This window comes from Grus americana, chromosome 10 (genome assembly GCF_028858705.1).
Source record: "Grus americana isolate bGruAme1 chromosome 10, bGruAme1.mat, whole genome shotgun sequence".
Lineage (NCBI taxonomy): Eukaryota > Metazoa > Chordata > Aves > Gruiformes > Gruidae > Grus > Grus americana.
In genome coordinates, this window is record NC_072861.1 from 7,720,494 (window position 1) to 7,743,325 (window position 22,832).

Below are 22,832 nucleotides of genomic sequence, written 5' to 3' on the forward strand. Positions count from 1 at the left end.
ATTTCATGTTTCACTGCTACTCAAGATGACCTTAACCTCTTATAACCACAATTGTTTCAATCACTTCACAGTCATTAAGTTTTACTGCACTTCTACAAGCTAGTGTAATCCAGTCCCTAGCTGAAATTTAACAAAACTACCCGAGACATGCAAAGGTATTAAGGCTTCATAATGTACTGTTTATATGCTACTACTGACACATCAAAACAGCAGTACAGCTTTTAACTACTTTTCAAGCGTTTTTCTCAGAATGTAAGTTTCTGGACATATGTGAATTATCTACAGTATTTCTTAACAGCTGATGAGCTATTGAGAGCTCTAGTCCATTCTCAGCTAGATTCCTTATTGAATTAAGTAAAGCATGATTCCAAACACACAACTACAAATGCCTGAACTGAATTCTATCTACATAAAATGCAGCGGTTTGGGACTTTCCAAAGTTTTGTTTGTGTCCTCTTTTTGGATTCAGATCTCTGAAGCAAGGTCTTAAATCCCAGTATCCCAGAATGTATTAAGTTACATGCTGTTATTACATATGTCTGCCTCAGTTTCTATTCCTCTTAAAATAAATAAACATAACAGGAACTGTGATATTAACTTAGATTGTCTCTCACATTCCAAGAAAGTTTATGAGTAAAATGTACTTCTACGTATGTACTTAGTCCTTGAACACTGAAAACTAGCAGTGTCATCAATGCATTGCATCACTACTTTACTGTAGTAAAGACCGGAGATGTCCTCCAACATTCATCAGCATCAAAAGACATTCATTAGACAAAACAGAATTATAGTTTACAAATGCCAAGTAAAATCAGATGCAAATGAAAGCCTTCTTGAAAGCATCAGGGGTGTACTTCACTTACATGGAAACTAAGTGACAGGAAATATTGTGATTGTTAAAGACATCATGACACTGATAATTTTAACCTGTATTTGTTGAATGATTGACTCAGTTGTTCCTCAGCAGAAGGGCTTCCTTCTTGGTCACTCATCTGACAGGTTTCATGCAGCTCCATCTCTGATACAGCCCTCAGTTTTGTTTGCTCTGATAACGCTGGGAAACGTCTATGCATACGGTCTGGATAACAATAAAGAAATTTCTTTAATAGCTGATATATAGTTCAAAATAACACCTACAGTTTGATGTAATTCTGTCTGTGATGTTGCATTTGGGTAAGTGGCTGTTTTAGGTAAACATAATTTCTTTGACGTTTTTATAGATAAAGTTGTTTCCATATTCATATTTCCATTAGACTTCAGAGGTACAGGTCAGACAATTTATAGGAATTTTGGAAATAAGCATGAAATTCTTTCACCATATAAACTCCTGCCTGACCAATGAAGAATTAATTTCCTGCTGTATCATATGGGCAAGTAAAAACCAAATGTTTCTTCCCATGGAGTCACTAGGAGCTTTGCTTTATACTATAATGAGAATTTTAGAAGAGCAGAAGAATCAAGTCGCTAGTGTCTTGAAGAATAAATACTGCTATAACACCCCTTAAATTACTGTGGGTGTAATTCTTTGAAATAATGGGATGAAGGAGTTCAAAGTGGTGTAAAATCAGCTGTGTGCAAGTGACAGTACATCATTCACTGGCCATGTTTCACGAGCAGTTTACAGTTTTTGCAGTGAACTACATTAGTCCAGAGACTGAGTGACCTCTTGGAACCATGCCACATTTCCAGCACCTGTCAAATGGTTCTTTCTGCAGGGCATGAAGAATGTGGAAACACATTAAAATACCCATATCTGCCAACATGGGCAGGTCCAGAAAACAGAAATTGGCCCCTGCTGTACATGCAGTTGATCAATAATGGGGATTGATTCTATTCTGTGTGCTCAGTCAGTCTGCCATAGAGTCTCTTTAACAAGCACGGTGGACAGGATGGCACACAACTGCTATGTTAGCTGAGGCCTTGAAGCCACATAGCACAGGCATAGCAACTTCTCATCATGCATTTAGACAGTACTCCTTCCATTTTGATTCCTTTGTTCTGTCAATCAGCTTTTATAGGGTGGAGAAGAAAATTATTTTAATGGAAATAATAAACAATGCTCTTTTTCATCATACCTTTCTGTGTACCCTTTAATAGGGTTTATCAAAATCAATCTGTAAAAATCCACAATGCATGAAAATCCATAATGCATAATCCATTTAATTAAATCTGCAACATGTGCATGCATGAATTTCAACAGATTATGTGCATGAATTAATGCGAATATATAGCATGTGTTTTTCTTTGCCTGCTATCCAGTAGATTATTATTAGCAATAACAGATTCTAAAACTAGCTTTGCACATTTGATGTGTGCTACTGGGGGAGGGGAAGGAGGAAAGAGTGTAATAGTGGCTGAGCTAAGGCAGCCCAAGGCATTTTTCTGCCTACACAAGGCACAGACAGACAGAATGGATTGGGGATGCTGTTCCAACAGTATCCTTTACTCTTTTGGAAATGTGCAGCATTGGCTTTCTCCTTTTTTCTCTGTATCTACTATGATGTTGTCAAGGAGACAGAGTCCTTGACTTGCACCCAACTGCCGAGGCCATCACCCTTTATAACAGTACTACCCCCCAAACCTTGTACCCACCAGAAGATTTAAATCTGTTCTGTGACAGGGCCCCACATGAAATGTTTAGGTGGTATAGAATAAAAATCTCCCCACGCTGTCTCTGCAGTTAATTTGGAGGAAGCAAAAACTTCATTCCAAAATGCGTATTCCAAAAGACCTGGCTTTATAATGTATTTATAGTTCATTGTATTGACATTTGTATGCTTTTTTAAAAAAATGATAGTGTAAAGAGGCCCTAAGTAGCCTTTTCATAATGTGGTTGTCCGTGATGGGCATTCTACATGTATTAAAATCCACAACAACATTTGTGAACCTCCTTCAATTTTCTTGTAACTGCCGTAAAACCATACTGTAAATTGATCTTTAAAAGATACACTAAATGGGCATCTGTTCATAAGTAAATTACGGTAAAATATCTGTTGCCTTCCTGAGTAATTGGATCTCTAACTGTCAATTTTAAAGTAATCAGGTTTTCAAGAAAGGATGCAGACTACAGCTATTTTTAAGGTCAAAATGGTTTTAGATTTTTATTTTTCTTATTTAATTTATTAAAATTCTTACGGCACTCAGACTTACTGTTTTTTATTTATAAATAGTTGTAATACTAAGGTCTTTAAGCCTGTTACTGAGCAGATTGGTAAAAGACATGACTATTTTAATTAAATTCTAAAAGAACATTCGGTATATAACCTTTGAGCACAACCCTGCAGTCATTGCTGAGAAAACTCTAGCTGACTTGAAAGACTCAAACGTGGAATATAATGGACACAAAAAATAAAAATAGGTCACTAGGATATAATTGTAAACACACTGCACGTATTTTTTCACATTATCTTTGCTACTATCTAGTAAAACATTTCTCAAATAGGTATGAATAGTGCCTGATGTCCAAATAACATTCTGATTAACTTCAATTGTATCGTTGATATTTACTAATGCAATCTTTTCATGCAGTTGTTTACAGATAGGCACAGTAAATAATATGAGTTGCAAGAAAAATGTGAAAGGGATCAATTACTCAGGCATTATGCCTATAGAACTTCTCAATCTATTTTGAAATTTTTCAGAAATTGGAAGGAAAGTAAAAGATCGGTGTTACATTTTTGAGCTAAGTATTATCAGTAGTACTCCGGAATCCTTTTCCCTACCCTGACTTTTATTCATTAGTAGCAGCACTGTTAATATACAGTATTTTGCTACCAGCCTAAATGTTCAAAGTATAACAATAACATGTATTTGTTTAATAAATTTTCCTTCCCGTTCTTTTCTCTTTTATAACAAAGAAGCATAAAGACAGCAAATACTCTCTCTTGTTTAGTGCAAGAGAGAAAGTAAACACTAATTATAGCAAATAACTATTAGTGTCAAAGGATTCCAAGACATTACCAATATACACTTAAGCATTTCAGAGCAGACAGTGACCTTACCTTCATAGCCAAGGAGAAAGCATGTCAGCAAGTTAGGACAGACCTCTTCCAAAATGGAACAAAAAGCAGAGAAAGCACTTGGGCCTTTTAAAGAGAGTTTATCAAAAAAATATTCAGTTCTCTTCTTGTAGCTCTCCTGGGACCAAATGTCTTTGTATTCCTCCAAGGAAAAGACTCTCTTGTAAACCAAATATGACAGCACTTTGGTCACATCCAGCTCTTCCAGTATTTTCTCTCTCTCATTCCTTGGGATTTCAGAAAGCCACTTACTCCTGTTCTCATTTTCTCTTTTTGTAGATTTTGCACAGTTATAAAACCAAGATTTGGCTGTTCTTCCGAACATTTTGATATTTAAATAGAAAATAGATAATTCTACTTCTGCATTTATTGTGCAGTATTCAGGATGCAAAGTAAACATAATGGGGATGGATAGAATGCAAATACATACTGCTGTCTGTAATTATTGTCATTCTAATGGAATAAAGAAGGCCTACATACAAATTATGAAGAAATCTAGCTCACTGCCTGCAGCCTCCTAAGAGGATTACATTACACTAATTAGCCCTTTACAACTGTTAACAGCTTCTGAACCGTAATGATGAGACTGAGAATCGCTTAGTTACTGTTACTTTTTAATTCTGTAACTGATCTTCAAAGATACCCCTTTGCAAAAATAATTCATTCAAGAAGACAGCTGATCAAACTGAAATAATCAGTACAGGCTGGTACAGGACATACAATAAAGTGTCTTCTGTACATTTTGTATTCTTTAGAGGCCATACCCAAACCACAGTATAAATGCCCTCCACTTCTTGTTCTTTCATAAAATATTAGCTTTACATTGCGATGGAATTCTACATTTAGAAAGCATGTTTCTGTAACTATATTGTAACCCTATATGCAAAAGGTAAAAAAAGGGTGACAGAATAAGACCTTTTTTGTGGAGGTAATTATGTCACTGTTAAGAATAATGCATTTCTGCATGTTTAGATCTTTAAGTTGTGTCCAAGCAAAATAAAACACCATCTAGCATGCGTTTCATGAACCAGGTTTAACAGTGGAGATTACTGCAATCCTAGAGGAGGTGTTCTGCCACTGCTAATCACTCATTGAGGATCACCCATTATATAACCTCCCTTACGCAAATGCTGCTTAATACATGGACTTTTTGGTCTTGTTTTCATACTTTCTGGCAACATAAATTCCCTGTATAGAAAAGCGATGAGTACTTCCCGCCTCCTCCTCCTCCTGTTTCTTAGTCTGTTTTTTCTGTTTCTGTTACTTCCAACTGGTAATGCATCCGTGGCCTCACTCACGTGGCCCTATCTGCAGTTTTCTTGAGGGTACTTTACCTGTTGTGCAGCAAACAAAAATATTTTGCGAAGCTTTTATGAAAACAAGTTTTATAATATTTTTGGTCCTTATGATCCTAAGATGCAACCACTGTGTCCTCCTGTCAGGCTTCTTCTCTTTCTGAAATTTCAAGTATTTATCAGTCAGCATTAAAGTTGACCACTGACCATATCATAATTTAGGAATTTTGTTGTGTATATCACTATCCAAACGGTTAACTTGCCAGGCATCACAGAATTGTTTGGAAGCATTGCCTGTCACCTTGTGGTTGGTTGTAGATATAACAAGCCTTGTGCATAACGTATTTTCTGGAGCGGACGAGTTGAATTATGTGTTACTTTAAGCCATATTAATGGTCCCAGTTTAGAATGTTACGGTTTATTGACCATAGCAGTGAGATTCTCATGCTGCTTCTGTAATCGTCTTGAATCTAGTCAGGTAGAGCTAGTTACGCATTGCATGGCATCACACACCACGTGAAGGATGACCCGCTTGGGGGAAGATAAGCGGTGAAAGGCATCTGCTATCCTAACAATTAGTCAGGTACTACAGCTCAACAAGGGCAATACGCAGTTGGCGCAGAAAGTAGCCAACCTATGTGCAAGGCCTGGCACACCTTCCAGGCAACCTTTAAAAGTAAGGGCTCCTTTATAAGCCTAATTCTTATGATTCCCTTTGATTTTTGAACTTCCATAGGGGTAGTACAAATACTACCCCTCCCCCATTCTTTCCATATTCTCCATGAAACCTCATGCTTTTTTTTCTCTTCGAGTTGTTTCTCCCTCAGAAGTTCTACTAATATTAATGCCTCAATATCTCAGCAGGTGAAAGATCCTGATAAAGCCTGGCACTCCACATATGTTGGACAGCATCTTATGAATCAGCCTTCTCAGCCACTGTAACTTCTGATGGTAAGTTTTTCCATTACTTCAATAAATGCTAGAGCAAGCCCAAAGTTACGGATTTTGTGTTCATAAGACAGTGCCCAAAGATGAGATACAGAGGATGTAACCTGAATACTTTTCTCAGAGTTTGACCTCAAAACTAAATCTGTGTTTATTTTATTGTGCTGATAACACTGAATGTCATCAGTATCCTAACCGGAGTAATAAATTCTGCACAGTAGTATGATGCAATGCCTCTGCTGTAGGCAACTCACAGGCGGATGTGTTTAATGGACGGTGATCAGAGAGAAAGGACAATAAACCAGCCGTAGTTGAGTGTTAGGGCTGACCAGACCTTAGAGCCGAGCCTCGGCGGTGTGTGGGTGCACCACCCGAAGTCTGTGCGAACGACCAGGCCGTGGGGCTGCACTCAAGTGGGTGCCACCTGGATCTCCCATACTCTGATAATGTCTCTGTTGGAATTTCTAAGGCACGTGGTAATTATCCTTCCTTTTTATTTGAATAATCTTTTGAAGGACTAAGACATTGGTGATGGTACATGTAGGTCCTTTGAAAGTATGTATTTAGTTAAACAGTATTATTTAAGTGTTGCTTTTCTGTGGTTTTAGTACCAAACAAGCTCTACAGATGCTTAACTGGATACTTGGCAACATAAAGCAAACTCGATGTGGTTTTCCCCTCCCTATTACAAATCATTTGTGCCTGCCATGCTCCCCACAAAATGGCATGGTGAGAATTTTGAGAATTAGTGATGTGATTCTTCACTGCAGCCCCAGTTTATTCAGCTTCTTGTTTATGAGGGTTATAGAGAAAAGCTTTTCAAAGAACACCGTTAGGTAAATTGAAGTGGGACTCAGACTCGAGTTGTGGATATTAGCACTTCCCAATTGCTCATTGGCCTCGGAGCAAGATGGGCGGGTATGGTTTATTCACACCACAGCAGCGAGGGCTACAAATAGGTATTTACCAGATCAGAAGAACGAATAATGGTAACAGTAACTCTCCCGCAAGTCCCACCGTGCCTAGCCGAGGTCACCGCTGCAGCGAGCGGCCTGAGCGCCTCCTTCGGAGAGGGCAGGACCATGCCCGGCGGCTCCGGGTGGTACCGGGGAGGCGGAGCGGGGCGGGCCGGGGGCGGTGGTGTCCTGCGCGTCCCGCCGCAGGAGGGTGGAGGCAGCCCGCTGCCGCCGGGGGAAGATGGCGGCTGCTGAGGTGGCGGCGCTGCGTCTTTCGCGGCAGGAGCAGGAGCTGCGCTGGCTGACGGCGGAGGTCGGCCGGCTGAAGGAGCAGGACGTGCCGTGCTGCCCCGAGACCTGCAGCCCCGAGCTGCAGCGGCTGAGGGCCGAGAACGAGAAGCTGCGCTACCGCCTCCTGCACCTGCGCCGCAGCCTGGAGGCCGAGCTGGGGAGGGCAGCGCCGGCGGAGCCCCCAGCCGGCAACGAGGTAGCGCCGGGGCGGGGACACCCCCGGGGCCGGGACACCCCCGGGGCCCTCCTCGGGGAGGGCGGCGGGCCGCGCCGGGCCCGGCGGGGGCGAGCGCCCGCATCGCTCTGGGGTGGGCCAGGTCTCTGCGGGGAAGGAAGGAAGGGACGGGACGGGAAGGGAAGGGAAGGGAAGGACTGGGGGGGCGGAACGGCAGGCCCCAGCCAGCGGGGATCGGCGCTGCTCCCGGGCGTGGAAGTCCGCCGCGGTCTCGGTCCGTGCTCGCAGCGCTACTCCCGATAGTCCCTGCCTTTTCGCAAAGGTGGAGTAAGTTTATCAGACCACCGAAAGTTGTTTTTACTGCTCACTAGGCCGTTTTAATCTCCCAGGGTCTCGCTGGGGAGATTGTGCCGGTGATGGTTGCAGTAGTAAAATTGGGGAAATTGTGTTGAGAAGATTTTGCTTGGTGAGCAAACACAGTTTTGCTGTGTCTGCTGAATGTCGAAAGGATGCAATTTAGATATATCAAGAGAAGTCTTTCCGCTGTACTAAGGACATACCTTACTCAATTATAATTGCCTTTTTAGTCTAATATTGTACTGAACTGGTTTCTTTTGTTTCAATGACTGCTGGGAAAAGTCTTAAAGGCATAGGGGTATCCTTCATATTATCACTGTTTTCAGACAGTCTTGAGTGCAAGTCCAGCTGTTGTGGTGAATCAAAATAAAGAGGAAAAGAAAAAAGAAAAAGAAGCTGTCAACCAACATCGGAACGATGTAAGTGGTTATTTTATACCACATAATAGTAGAAGAAGGAGTATTGTTTGGCTGGGTTTAGAAAAGGTGCTGAAATCTGAAATACTTTGTTGTGTTTTGAAATCCTAAATTTTGGGAGGAAGGCTTGCTATAGCATGCATGTGGAAAAAATCATTATCTAAGAGCTTCATCTTGCATGTAATTAGTAGGGTTACTTACACATTCTTAGAGCTCTACTTTTTATGTAACAGAATTTGGGCTATTTCGAAATAATGGTCGGGGTACTGTGATTCCTAAAGACAGTGATGGTTCATGGATGGTTAAACAGCACACATGATGACTGAAAGAGAATGTTGGCAGCACTAGCTGTGGTTCAATACATCTTAATTATTAACCTTATGCTAAACTAAAGGAAACTCCCCATGAACTATCTTATTTGAATCTGATGCTTTCAATGGACCAGCAGAAGTGAGGGCTTGTTGGAGTGATCCAGACTTCTCTAGGATGTCAGCCAAATACAAATTCTGGGGCAGGAATACAGGCTGCTCTCTGAGGTCAAACTCACAAAGGCATTTAGGCCCAGACTGATGAAGGTGTATTGGAAAATTGGAAAGCCACTATAAAATAATAAGTTGGATAGGACTATCCTGTGTGTAGTTACTTACAAATGCTTTACTGCATATTAGTATAAATTCTATTACAGTGAAATCTGGTCTCATTTGGACCCTCTAGGGATGCATGGACACTGTGAACCCTTTTATTTCTCTCACAAATATGTACGTGTATGATTTTATTTATTTGTTACAGCTACAGTGTGAGCCAAGCTTTATAGAAGACAGACTGAAGCTTTATGAAGCACTGAAAAAAGAACATGATACTTTGCTAGCTTACCGAGCGGCCAACCAGAGCAAACCTATCAAAATTATTCTGACAGATGGAAAGATAGCTGAAGGAGAATCTTGGAAAACCACGCCATATCAATTAGCTGTAGGAATTAGGTAACCTGCAGATTGAAGGAGTGGTACTTCTGCAGTGATAATTCTTTTACTATCTTTTGTCTCTTACCTTGTTGCATAAAATACATATGTCACGGTCAGTGGATGGTAACACTTAAGTTGGTTTATTTGGGAAGCATCATTGAAACTTCAGCTTAATGCAGAAGAAATAGCTGGGTGAAGTTACTGTTCTGAGTGATGCTTGAGGTTCTGTGCTGGGATCATAGTGCTTGCTTCCAAATGAAAAATATAACAATCAGAGAGACTGCCAGGAATTAATAGAGACGTCTTAAGTTTTGTGAGTTACCAGATAACAGTAGAAGCAGTCTTTCCTCCAGATCACCAGCACTGAAAACCACTGACTGAAACTTTTAAGACCTTAAAGGTCTGTACCTTAAAAGTAGAAAAGTGTTTAAGACAACCACAGAAAAAAAAATTAAAGGTCTTTAGGTGCTATGAGATGTGGGTGGGGTCTCATGGGGTTTAGAAACCTAAGCACTTTTGCAACTCTGAGCCTAAATATTTTGGTCTCTTGTCATCATTTGTGGGTTTTAGTCAAGGGTTGGCTTCAAATACAATCATAGCCAAAGTGAATGGTGAATTGTGGGACCTGGATCGTCCACTGGAGGGAGATTGTACCCTGGAGCTGCTTATGTTTGATAATGAAGAAGCAAAAGCTGTGAGTAAACACTCATTGGTTTCTGCTTGATTGAAGGAACTAATGACATGAAATTGATTGCAGCATTATGCTGTTAAATTCTTGAATTAAAAAAAAAATCCCCAAAACTATTGAAGTAATGTATTTGTAATGATTTGACAAAGAAGGTAAGTACCTATAATCTATAGGTGAATAAAATCTTAGTGTTCTTTTCTTCCCTTCTCTTTTACTTAAACAGGTTATTTCTCAAATGAGATTGTACAGAATTTGATTTGTATGCTGACTTGAAATAGTTTGATTTCTTCTAAGGCACATGCTCAGTGGTTTGACTCAATGCATTTGAAGATCAGATGCTGAGAGCAGCAGTGAGGCTGTCTTATGGTTTTCTAAAAATTGTCCAATATCAGACTTGAGTCATAAATAAAATCTACATGTCCTTGTACCAGCACTGTTTATTAGAAACTTAAGTAGGCATATCTTCATCAGTTAAACTATGAATATACTTAGCAACATACCCAAGATTTTTTTTTTATGGGATAGAGTCCTAAGCCTATGTTTATCTTTATGCACTAGAATTAGACTTAATTTTGTCAAAGAATTATTTATGTGATTAAACTTGTTTGAGGCATTTCAGGAGCCTGTAAAAGCTTTATGTTGCAGCAGTGGCTATAAAGTGGTCTGAATTAATAGGAACTTAGGACATAAAACTGGTATTGATCTACTAGCATACCTCAAAATGAGAACAGAAAAATGTTATACTTCTCACAGAACTTAAGCAACATTGATTCCAGTGTATTTCCCATCTGCAGATATACCTCTGTTGCTTTTTCTTTGTACTTACACAATGCCAGTGACCCCATGACTTGCTCACCTGACTTTATTTGCAGGTTTATTGGCATTCAAGTGCGCATATTCTTGGAGAGGCCATGGAAGGTTATTTTGGGGGCTGCTTATGCTATGGACCACCAATTGAGAATGGATTTTATTACGACATGTATATTGAAGATAGGTAAAATTTCAGTGTCTGGGAACTTTAATACTCTGTATTGAAGCTAAGTACTGGAATTATTTTTGCTCAGTCATGTTTCTGCGTGTTAAAAGTAAAATCACGTATCTAGTATGGTTTAAAACTGACAGGTTAGTCCTCTTCATAGTAGAGGTCTGTGTATACATATATACTAAGTGTGTATGTCTATTTAAATTCAAGAGCAGTGTTCAGACCCCTGGTCCTTAAGACTTGGAATTGTTGACTGATGTGTGAAAAAATGTAGACTGTTTGGGTAAAACTTTCTGAAGTTCCTGGGAGATACAGGAGTCTGTTTCCATGAAGAATCATGGGAGCTTGGTTTCAAACTGCCATAGTCACTTGTAGGAATGGCACGTATACATATAACTTGTATAGGTGTTTACTACTTCTCTAATCCTTGTGCACAGCTTTACAATTCTGTTTTTCCCATATTTATCTTTCTGGAGTCAGGGAGAATAGTGAATCTGCATCAGCTGATAAACTAGCTCTTGCAGCTGGGTTGAGCCTTTTTTTTTCTTCTTTTTTTTTTTTTTCTTAAATCATACTTTGAGCTACAGATCTTCCAGGCATTTACATATGTCAAAGACTGTTCTAGGAGTGATTGCAGTGGGGTTGTTCAGGGTGATACCATTTGTGTTTCTGAGTTTAGTGTCCGATTGTAAGAAACTAAGAAAATACTGTGACAAATCACAACAACATATCTTATGTTTTTCAAATTAGACCACTAGAAAGTGGTCACTTAAAAAATGGGACTATCAAAATAAATAATTTGTATTTCTTTTACCCATGTCTATTTGTTTAGAGGTGTATCCAGTACTGAATTCCCACTACTAGAGAATCGCTGTAAAAATATCATAAAAGAGAAGCAGGCTTTTGAAAGGCTGGAAGTCAAAAAGGAGATCCTGTTAGACATGTTTAAGGTAAATCTTTGGAGTAGCTGTGATTCTGGTACAATGGCCTTTTAAAATGTAACTTTTATAAAATACTGCTTGTGACTGACTCATCAGAATAGTACCTGTCTAGTAAAACAAATAAAAAGAATAGCATCCTTTTCCCCCTTTCAAGCATTCAGGATATTTTCAGGCAATAATAAAAACAACTTCTTATTACGCAAAAACACGTCAAGCTCAATGAGACGACAAAGAAATTAGTACACAAAAGGCATACGTTCAATCTGGCTCACTTGCAGAGACAAGTCAAAAAAGATTTTGTCCTTTAGTCCTCTGTTTTGTACAGTGAATATTACCAGTCTCACTGTACTGTGTTTTAATTGCCTTTCAAAAGGTGGTAATCACTATCCTTAACACGCTGTCAGGGAAATTCAGATATTTTTGTCTCTTTCCCCTCTTGTTTTATGACTCTTCTGAAAGGATGTTGAACTTTTGCAAACATATATGTTCATGTGACTTTTTAGTTCTGCCTTTTACTGATGCATTTGCATTACTAATAGATAATTTTAAAATAGAATTTTATTAGCCATTTTATTGATGTTTCTGACTTCGTGTTTCCCCACACAGTATAACAAGTTTAAGTGTCGTATCCTTAATGAGAAGGTGAACACACCAACTACCACAATATACAGGTAAGCGCAATTAAGTTAAAAGCTATTATGAAACATTTCTGTAGTTAAGTATATTTCATTTAAATTGAGAGGAGAAGAAATATTTTTTTTTTCTGATTTTAACTTCTGAATGCTTGTGTGATTGGGACTTAAGTTTGCAATTAATATTGCTACTTATGTAAAATCAGATCTTTTCTTTCTCTGCTGGGACAGATTAGGTCTCAACTTGTGGACAAGTGGCAAATCCACTTCTCTCTCATTCTCTCTGGTTTCAGTGAATAGACTAACATAAGTTACCACTCTGACACTGAAGTGCTGGATAATGGGTAAAGCTAACTCTTAGCTCAGTTGGGGTGAGGATCCTGTTCATTCGATTGCCAGGGATAAAACTAGTTAGTTGGAAAATGGCAAAAGCTTTTTGTTTTCTCTTTGTGCATAGTTTGAAGTCTCCTGGCTGACTTTAACAAAGTTTACATACGGACCTATATGAATTGCTGAGTGTGTTACAATGCTCTTGATAATGGATCAAGTATGCTATTTACTGAGTGACTATTCTGCTTCAGGTAGAAGGCACAATTACATTTAAGATGCACTGAATTTGCTGAGTGTTGCATGTGAATACTTTTTAGTGTGTTTGAACATGTCAAGCATTAACTTTTTTGCCATTAGTGACTGTGTTTAAAAATGTTGGAGAGTCTTGAAATAAACACTTCTTTTTTCTTTGGTGTATAGATGTGGTCCACTGATTGATCTCTGCAGGGGTCCACATGTGAGACACACTGGAAAAATTAAGGCCCTTAAAATACTTAAGGTAAATTTAAATTACCTGTGCATTAAAACTTAACTAAACCATGGGTCAGATAATTTATTTATGTATTTATTTCTCCCGAAACAATTATGCTAGGGTCCTTTGTATTGTTTTCTTTAGTTATTCTGAAAATAGTCCTTCATTTCTTTCCTTGTTCCCATCATGCAAGTAGAACTACAGACTTTCATTATTCATCTGCTTCCAAGGTTTACTGATTTTTGACCCATCACAATAAGTACATCAGGGGAAGCTAACAGCATCTTGCATGCTTAGACTATAATGCACAGCACTGCAAAAATAAGCTAGCAGCGACTAGATTAGCTGTGGAACCAATTATACCACGCACAATAGAGAAATGCGGTGCATGAGCTAATGTGGCAGTATTGTGTTAGTATCTCCAGGCAGCGTTGCACTTTGTAGTACAAATGTTCTAGCTTGAGTCTGTACTAGCTGTCACATCTCTGCGCAGTGTGCACATGTGCTCTGTTCTGCAGTAAATGACCATCCAAGATACTCGTTGGGTCAGAAAATGGTATTTTGACCTTGTAAGATGTTATCTTTCAGGTAGAGGAGGTAAAGTGGACACTGGCAGATGTGCAAGTGCTGCTGTTTAAAAATGACATTGCTCACAGGAAAGCCAGAGACAGTGTTTGCAGATACCTCTGGTTATGGTGTAGTTTAAGTTACTTACAGATGCTAATTTTGGTAACCTTATTAGACTGACCTCATTGGAACATTCATCAGTAGTTGCTTTTGCTGGCTTCCTAACTGAAGTTTATGGAACTCTCAGCTCCAGGGATTAAGTGTTAGATTGTCAAAACAGCTGGGATTTAACTGAGAGAGTGAGTTAGTTTCACCTTGTCTTTTGTGTTTCCCTACTGCATTATGATTTGAACATAAACAAGTGCTGCTTTTTTAGAAGATATGATCTGAGATAACAAAACATGCATGATAAGAGTCAAAACAAGGTACCTAAGTAGAATAAAAGTATGGCTTGGCCAGTCACTTTTGTTTGTCTTCCATATTAGTATGCTGACTGAAAGGCAGGGTAAGTATCTTTATTATAAACAAATGCTGGATGACTGCGTATAATTCTTTTCCCAAGGAAAAAAATCACAACATTTGAATGCATTAGTGTTTATTCCTCCGTTTCCCTAAAATTATATAATATTAAAGTATGGGTTTTGTGCATCAGAATTCCTCTACGTATTGGGAAGGCAAGTCTGACATGGAAACTCTGCAGAGAATATATGGAATATCCTTTCCTGATAACAAAATGATGAAGGAATGGGAAAAATTCCAGGAAGAAGCCAGAAACCGGGATCATAGGAAAATTGGAAAGGTACACCATTTCATGGTCTATTTCTCTCTTACACTTCTGCAATAAAATTCATTCTCTTTTCTGGTGGGTTTTGGGGTTTTTTTTGGGAGGGGAGGGTTCATTTTTTTTCACAGTTTGAATGGGAGCCAGTTCTACAAATTTCTTCGTGTCCATTGTATTTTAAAATTTTAATTCTACAAACTCAGCTTGTCATTTTCATACAAATGTTAAACTAATGTTGGGAAGAAGTCATAGGGTAGTCCCTCTTTTTAGGGAAGTAGATCTTAAACCTTTTAATGTAAGGTCTTCTCATAGAAGAGAGAAATTATTGAAAATTGTGTAAATAATATGGTTTGGTCATTCTTTATTATAGGCATAAATAAGGTAATAGTTAAGTGTATGTATATGCAGTACTTCAGCTGTTGTGACTATTGCTCATACTTTACTAGATGTAAATGAATAGATTACCTGTTAAATTGAGTGTAAGTCAGAAGACATTAGATTGGCACAGAGGAGGATTCTGACCTATCAGTCATGTTGGCATGCAGTCTCCTAGTTGTTGTCACTTTTGCTGTAGTTTTGTAGAGAAGGTGGAGTTGCAGAGGGGATATTTGAGAAGATAACAAGTAGCTTTGTGGATGTTTAAAGGCATAATGGGCAGTACAGGTGAAAGCAGGGAGGCATTTATTTGAAAAACTCATGTGTAGGTGAAGGTCAGCATCGTTGGCCAAGAGGATGCAGGCATGAACCTCTCACTACTTACTGGCAGTCACGAAAGAAGAGGCTTATGAAGGCCCTTCATAAGCAAAGATAACAACTGAGGGTAACTCAGGAGAGGAAGAGCCACTGAGGAAGTTACAGAAAACAGTGACAAAGGGAAGTAGTAGGAAAACGATCTTTACAGAAGTGTTCATGCTTATTTCTCATTAAGACTTGAATGTTTGTGTAGTATTTGTTTGGTGATTACTCCTTTGCCTTTTCAAAAACAAATTATCTAGTATCAATCAAACTTATCCAGTACTGATGTTACTGAAGAGGCTAAGGTTCTCCAAAGATGTATCAGAGCCACACTGCTGAGCTTAAGTTTTTGAGACAGAATTCTGATAAAGAATGACTGGCTCACAAGCTCAGCCATCAGCCCTCGGATCTGATGGGTATATGCTTAGTTGCTTTGGTTACTAAAGGTAAGATTGGTTAAGGCTTCAGTTTTGAGGAAATGTGTATTTACATAATCACAGAATCGAATGAAATTCCAGTGTTATTACAAACTTCTAAGAGTAAGAATCACGAATAAATTAACTACTGTTGCTGAGAACTTGTAGACTTCTGGAAATCATCTTGTGGCTGTAATATTTCATTTTTGTGTACAGAGTCTCAACATATGCGAAGTAGTCATTTTCTGCAGTTACATCTGAAGTGGTGTTAACAGCATTCTGGTTTTCATTTACCTAGGAGCAAGAACTGTTCTTCTTTCATGATCTGAGTCCTGGAAGCTGCTTTTTCCTCCCCAGAGGTGCCTTTCTTTATAACACACTTGTGGATTTCATACGAGTGAGTATATACCAATGTAATTCCTAACAAGCTTGGTATCAGTTGTTGATCTTAAGCAACGGGCCATTCATAGCACTGCGCTATCCTCAGAAAGAGAAACATCTATGTGTGTAAATATATACTGGGTTTTCACTATGATTTTACAGATCTAACCTTTTTGAAAATAGGACAGAATAAAGCATTGACATGTGCTGCTACTAGTCGTGTAAAGCCTACATGTGCAGTAGTCCTTTAGTCTCCCAGTAAATTGCCAGTGTAAGAACACAGAAAGAATGAGGCTTTTGCTTGTCAAAAGCTCTATCGCCTTTTAAATGTTGAATTTGTTTTATAGGAGGAATATCACAGGCGTAATTTTACTGAAGTTGTATCTCCAAACATTTTCAACAGTAAACTCTGGGAAGCTTCAGGACACTGGCAGCACTACAGTGAAAATATGTTCTCTTTTGAGATCGAGAAGGAAACTTTTGCCCTTAAACCGATGAATTGTCCAGGACATTGGTTTGTACTTCCAGCTAAAAAACATCTTCTTTTACTATATTTATCCTTTGTGGGGCTGACGGGAAATAAAAGGAGTATTAATACGTGTTATCGTGAATGTGTACGATAGACTACTAAACAACTAGTGTATCCAGAGAGCTCCCCTGACAGTGTCCCAAAGAAGACCAAATACAGTTCCTGTAGGAGGATCTTTGAGTAAGCCTGCACAAAGTGAGCTAGGTTTGTGCATGCTAATGCTAGTCTGTACCAGTAGTAAATACAAATTATGTTGGCTAGAGATAGGCATCAGGTGTGGTATACCAAAAGAAGGTACAGATGAACCAGTCTTGATTGCTGCTGTCACAGTGTTTTTTCTAGGTGGCCTTTAGCAATATGCTCTGGTTGCTGCCCTTTTTCCATTTGCCTGCCTCTTATGCAGATAACCTGAATGAATAAATACTTATAATGTGATTACTATCTGTACTGATATTGCTTTAGTTTGTGTGTGTTGTCTTAAATCTTCTATAAGAAGGGTAAAAGGAAGGTTCTTTCATGTTCCTTCTAGCTTGATGTTTGCCCATCGTCCACGATCCTGGAGGGAAATGCCTCTTAGACTTGCAGATTTTGGAGTTCTTCACCGAAACGAACTCTCTGGGACTTTAAGTGGCTTGACTCGTGTAAGGCGCTTCCAACAAGATGATGCTCACATCTTTTGCACAATAGAACAGGTGAAAAAAAACCCCAACCCCCCAAAAACCAACCACCACCACCTTCCCCCCACCAGTCAACCAAAAAAACCCACCCCTTCTTTTCCCCTCCCTTCCCAGTGCAAACCAACATTAAACAAGAAAAAAATCCCCAAAATATTTCAACTCTAGCTTCTTCTGTTGTGCTTCTTTGTAGCACAATGCTGCTTTTAATGGGTTTTTTTGATTGATTTAGGTGCTTCCTTCTTAGTCATCTGGCATTTCGTATTTCTTAACCTTCTGCAATATTGCTTAAGTCAATAGCTTGTTGAACTTAGCTTCTCTGTTATAAGTTTCTCAAATAGCAGTGCCATAATTTGTTACTTATTTTTCTCTTTGAAATTAAAAAAAAAAATGTTTATATCAAAAGAAGGAAACTATGTTATTTGAGGGACATTGTTGATTGTGAATTACGTAATAACACTTTCTGTGTAGGACTTTTCCCTTTAAAAAGATACAATGGGCAACTAAATGCAAAAGGTAAAATCTCTTACATCTCCCATCTGCTCCTGCAAAGAAAAAAGCTGTTGACCACATCTTGTTCTCTCTAGTAATGCTGACTAAATACTGTATTTTGTCAGTAATAGCATAGATTTTAGCGGAGCTATGTGAATAAATTGCACGAGTCAGACTTGACAAGGGTACGTCAATTTGGCTCCAGAAGCCCAGGCTGAACAAGAACATGACTTTCCTTGCCATGCTTTGAAGCCACACCACCTCCAGTTCTCTCTTCACCTGGATTTGGGGATGTAGGATGTAATTTTCATGTGACTTTTAGTTCGGTTTTTTTATTTAATGGATTCTTATATTCTGATTAGGAGGAATTCAGTAAATCCAATTACATTTGTACGTAAGTAAATTTTAACTAATATATTTTATTTACCTTTTTAAGATTGAAGAAGAAATTAATGGCTGTCTTGAGTTCTTGAAGTCAGTGTATGCTGTCTTTGGTTTTACCTTTCAACTACATCTCTCTACAAGACCAGAAAATTATCTGGGAGAGTTAGAGGTCTGGGACCATGCAGAAAAGGTAATTAATTTAAAAGCAAACAAACAAAACCCTTAATATTTTTATTTGCAGAGGTGGATATTTAATTATGTTCTTTCATGTTGAATAGTGAATTTGCTTAAATGAGATGCTAAATATTGTCCTTAGTGGAAATGCTTGTTGAAAAACATCACATTAAATGTGAAGCTACCATATAAAATGAGAATTTTGATTCTTACTTAACCCCTTATCTTGAACTGATTTGATTTTTATTAATCTTTTTTGCAATTACAACATTTGTACAAGGAACTACTCTTTATTTCAAGACTGTTTGTCATAAATGATTAGATGCTTGCACAACAGGAGTCACACTGCCTGACTTCCTTTGTGTTTCAAAGGCAAATGCTTTGACTTACAGTAACGAAAGGCCCTGCTATTCCTTTTTTTTATTATTCTCTTACTGTTATGATTAGCAACTTCAAAACAGCTTGGATAACTTTGGAGAGCAATGGAATTTGAATCCGGGAGATGGAGCATTTTATGGTCCTAAGGTTAGTGAATCAGCATTTTCATACAACTTTGGGATGGACAAGAATATAGACACAATGCAAGCAAACTATATTTAATAACTGTGCTATTTTGCTTCACAGATTGATATTAAAATCAAAGATGCCATTGGCAGGTACCATCAGTGTGCTACTATCCAACTTGACTTCCAACTACCCATTCGATTTAATCTTACTTATGTTGGGTGAGTGGTTAAGCTAAATATCTTCCTCTTTTTAAATGAAATAATTAAAAAAATAACGGGTCACTGCCATTATCTGTAATTCCCATGAAAATGAGATGTATGAATGCTCTGTTGCTCACTTAACAAATGATTAGCCTGTGTATCAGTAGCCTGGAGGGGAGACATCCTCTGTGAGTAGAGGACTGAGTCATGAACTTGAAGATATTTCCTCAATGTAATGATAACTCACTCTAATTGTAAATGCTCCTGATCTTGTGCAACAAAATAAAAGAAAGCATGAGAAAGAACATAAAATACTAAAATGCACAGAAATGGAGTTGAGTCAGCCGAGTGTCTTTTCAAACTTAGGAGTTAGTGCCTATGCCACTAGCTACAGGCATGATTATTTTAAGTCACAATGATTATTTGGTAATTTTTATTAAGAACAGTAGATTGTGCTTAAGTATAAATAACTAAACTTTGTCTTTCCATGAAAAAGGTAATCCCACTAATATTTTTGATTCTATGTGTGTGAGCTAAGAGAATTATTTAAAAAAAAAAAAACAAACAAACCTGTACTTATTCTTTTTCAGTAAGGATGGCGATGATAAGAAAAGGCCAGTGATTATTCACAGAGCTATTTTGGGATCTGTGGAGAGAATGATAGCTATTCTAGCAGAAAATTATGGAGGAAAATGGTATGTAGCACAAATGCAGTTCTAAGAAATGTTTAACACAATAAAAAATACAGGTCTTCCCTGATATCCTATATATTATAATGCAAAATAATATCCCTAGAATCTTCTCAAAATTAGTAGGTAAGATTACCAGAAAATAAGTTTAATTTTATGGTCTGAGTTGTATGATACCCCTTTATTAATAGTTCATTATTAGAAATTCAATTTCATGAGATTGCAGGGAAAATTATACAAGAAAGCAGAAATAAGAATGGTAATTTAATGTATGTATGCTGCATTATTCTTGTTCCTTTTTTCTTAAAAATCATGCTTTTGTACTGGGAAGATGTTACTTATTTTATTTATACTGACATGAATTAGTCCTAATGTAAAATATTTGGTTTTAACCTGTAAGATACATTGTTTCATCTTGAATAAGCTCTGAAGATATTCCTTCTTTAATGTATTTAAAGTGTTAAGGAAGAGTTAATTCTTACTTTTAGGCACCTCTTGGTCTGACTACCCATCTTTCATTATAAAGTTATAAATAAAAGTGGAAATTACGGGGAAAAAAAATAAAATGCTATTTAAAATTGTGAAGTCAGCTAGGAAGTGAACAGGAGATCAAAGTTCTGCATAAGTCATTTTACTGGAATGAATCTATTTGCTATTTTATGTGAACTTGAGGAAGAGAACATTTTATCTAACATCCTTAGCTAACAACTTCTTTACTTTATAAAAATACTTATTATTGGGGAACGTGACTCTGGATATAAATGCAAATGTAAAATGCACATTTATTTCATATTTGTCTTGTCCTGCTTGCCAGGCCATTCTGGCTGTCTCCACGGCAGGTCATGGTTGTGCCTGTGGGACCTACTTCTGAAGAGTACGCCCGTCAGGTGAGAGTAGGGGCTTTTTATAGTAGCAAGGAATTTTAATAGCTCCTTAAGTACTTGTCCTAGAACATAGAATGAATGCTGTAATAATTTTGGAGACATGTTTGGGGGGAGGAGATAAATTTTTCCATATAGTCTAAAACGTATATAAGCCTGAAAAAGGGATATATAACTTTAGGTGGTTTGGGTTCTGTTACTGTGTATGTACCTCAGTAATTATTAAAGGAAAAAACATTCTGGATGACAAACCTTATATACTAACTAATGTTTCACTACAGAATTGTCTGCTTAAAGTAGGGGCAGAGCCAGTTTCTTCCATTTCCCAGCACGTATACTCTTGACTACATGACATTTGACCATGGCTGGTTTTACCCCTCTCCCCTGCTTTTCTTTTAATGCAAGCATAAATGGGTTTGTTCCTTCTCCTCTTTCTCCTTTCTTAGTCTGAGGAAACATTTTTGACATTCAGCAGTGTAACTGTCAGAAGAGATCGGCAGATATTTGATATGGAAGCTACCTTGTATTGTCTTCCAACTGGAGTCCTGCAAAGCCCTTAAGTGTGTGTGCACTTTTCTTCACATAACTTCATTGACTTCCTTACGATGATTCACAAGAGCAAAATCATGCACATATGTGAATTAATTATTGGAAGAGACCAGAGATTACAGCATGTACAAATTTGTATTGTAGAACATAGACTGTAATATCGAGTGGGGGTTTGTGGTGTTTGTTTTGTTTTTTTTTTAGGTTTGCAGTGAATTTTTTGAAGCAGGATTTATGTCAGATGTGGATCTAGATCAAAGTTGCACATTAAACAAGAAAATTAGAAATGCACAGCTGGCCCAGTATAACTTTATCTTAGGTAATTGCAGCATCTTACCTTTCTGAATATCATTTAAGTTTTAATGTTGGGCATGGAGTTTGTCTAGCCTCTCATTTTGTAATGTAGGTAGTCAGTTTAATACTGTTTGTGATATGTCTTGCAGTGGTTGGAGAAAAGGAGAAGGCAAATAACGCTGTCAACGTGCGAACAAGAGACAACAAAGTTCATGGAGAGATTTCGGTATCTTCTGCTATTGAAAAGCTCAAGAAATTTAAGAGTTCACATATTCCAAATGCAGAAGAAGAATTCTGATGTTGCTGGTTCCGGGGGGGGGGCAGAGAAGTGTTAGCTGCCCATGTGAAATGGTGTTTCTTTCCTCCTGTACAGCAGTAACGCTCATCTGAGAGAATTTTCAGTTAACGTATACACAAAATAAGCAAATGTAGCAATGTTGGTGCTCCAGAAACAGCAGGAGAGGACAGATGCAACTGCCAACTCCTTTGACAATCCCATGGGATTCCCATCTGCGAGAGTTGCAGGATGCTTATTTTAAAAGTCCTACACCTCTGCTAAAGTGCATTGGTTTTGCTGTGGGAATAAATCAGGGCTGCACAAAGTCAAGGAACAGGAGGTTGGGAAGTGTAGTGGCTGCTGCTGCGATTGCTGAGCTACCTCTGGAATCCAGAGCTTGGCAGTTGGTAGGTGTGTCGGGAGCATTTTGGTTTAGGTTTTTTCTAATTCCCGATTATGTAACTTACTTTTTGGGGGTGGGGGGGAACAGCTCACTTCTTCCTGAACTTGTGTTCAAAGGCTACAAATACATTGGCGCCTTTGTTGGAAGTCTCGGTGAAACAAGGCACTGATTGAGTTGGTGTGCTAATTGGTTGCTGTAAAGGTGATTGCCAAGAATGAAGTTGAATTGCCATATCTGTGTGTGGAAAGTGTTTTTATTTTTTCCCCTGTGTTTGCTGTTGATTTGGCTTTTTCTAAAACCATTGAAAAAAATGTTGCGTGTAATTCACTGCTGTATTTGCTTGGGATACCGAGAGTGCTGAAAAGGTGTGGGTGAGAGTTTCATTTTAAAACACGGTGTGTTAGAATTTCAATTGGCCATATTTATCTGACTTGTTTATGC

General features: G+C 38.2%; 1 protein-coding gene across 2 annotated transcripts; it reads left to right on the forward strand.

The window, feature by feature from the left end:
* Nucleotides 1-7,409: 7,409 nt before the first annotated feature.
* LOC129210897 (threonine--tRNA ligase 1, cytoplasmic-like) lies at nt 7,410-22,622 on the forward strand. 2 transcript variants are annotated; one of them, XM_054837248.1, is made up of 19 exons: nt 7,410-7,702; nt 8,365-8,457; nt 9,244-9,434; nt 9,987-10,110; nt 10,977-11,098; nt 11,919-12,036; nt 12,634-12,698; nt 13,410-13,488; nt 14,681-14,827; nt 16,259-16,357; nt 16,689-16,855; nt 17,400-17,562; nt 18,473-18,610; nt 19,042-19,119; nt 19,219-19,319; nt 19,892-19,996; nt 20,805-20,877; nt 21,622-21,736; nt 21,861-22,622. In XM_054837248.1, the coding sequence occupies exons 1-19, from the start codon at nt 7,457-7,459 to the stop codon at nt 22,007-22,009; spliced, it is 2,373 nt and encodes a 790-aa protein (XP_054693223.1). In that variant the 5' UTR covers nt 7,410-7,456; the 3' UTR covers nt 22,010-22,622. The 2 variants fall into 2 exon arrangements, 1 of the variants encoding a protein (XP_054693223.1); XR_008578654.1 differs by lacking the exon at nt 20,805-20,877 and having other exon boundaries at nt 21,861-21,894.
* The last annotated feature ends 210 nt before the right edge of the window (nt 22,623-22,832 follow it).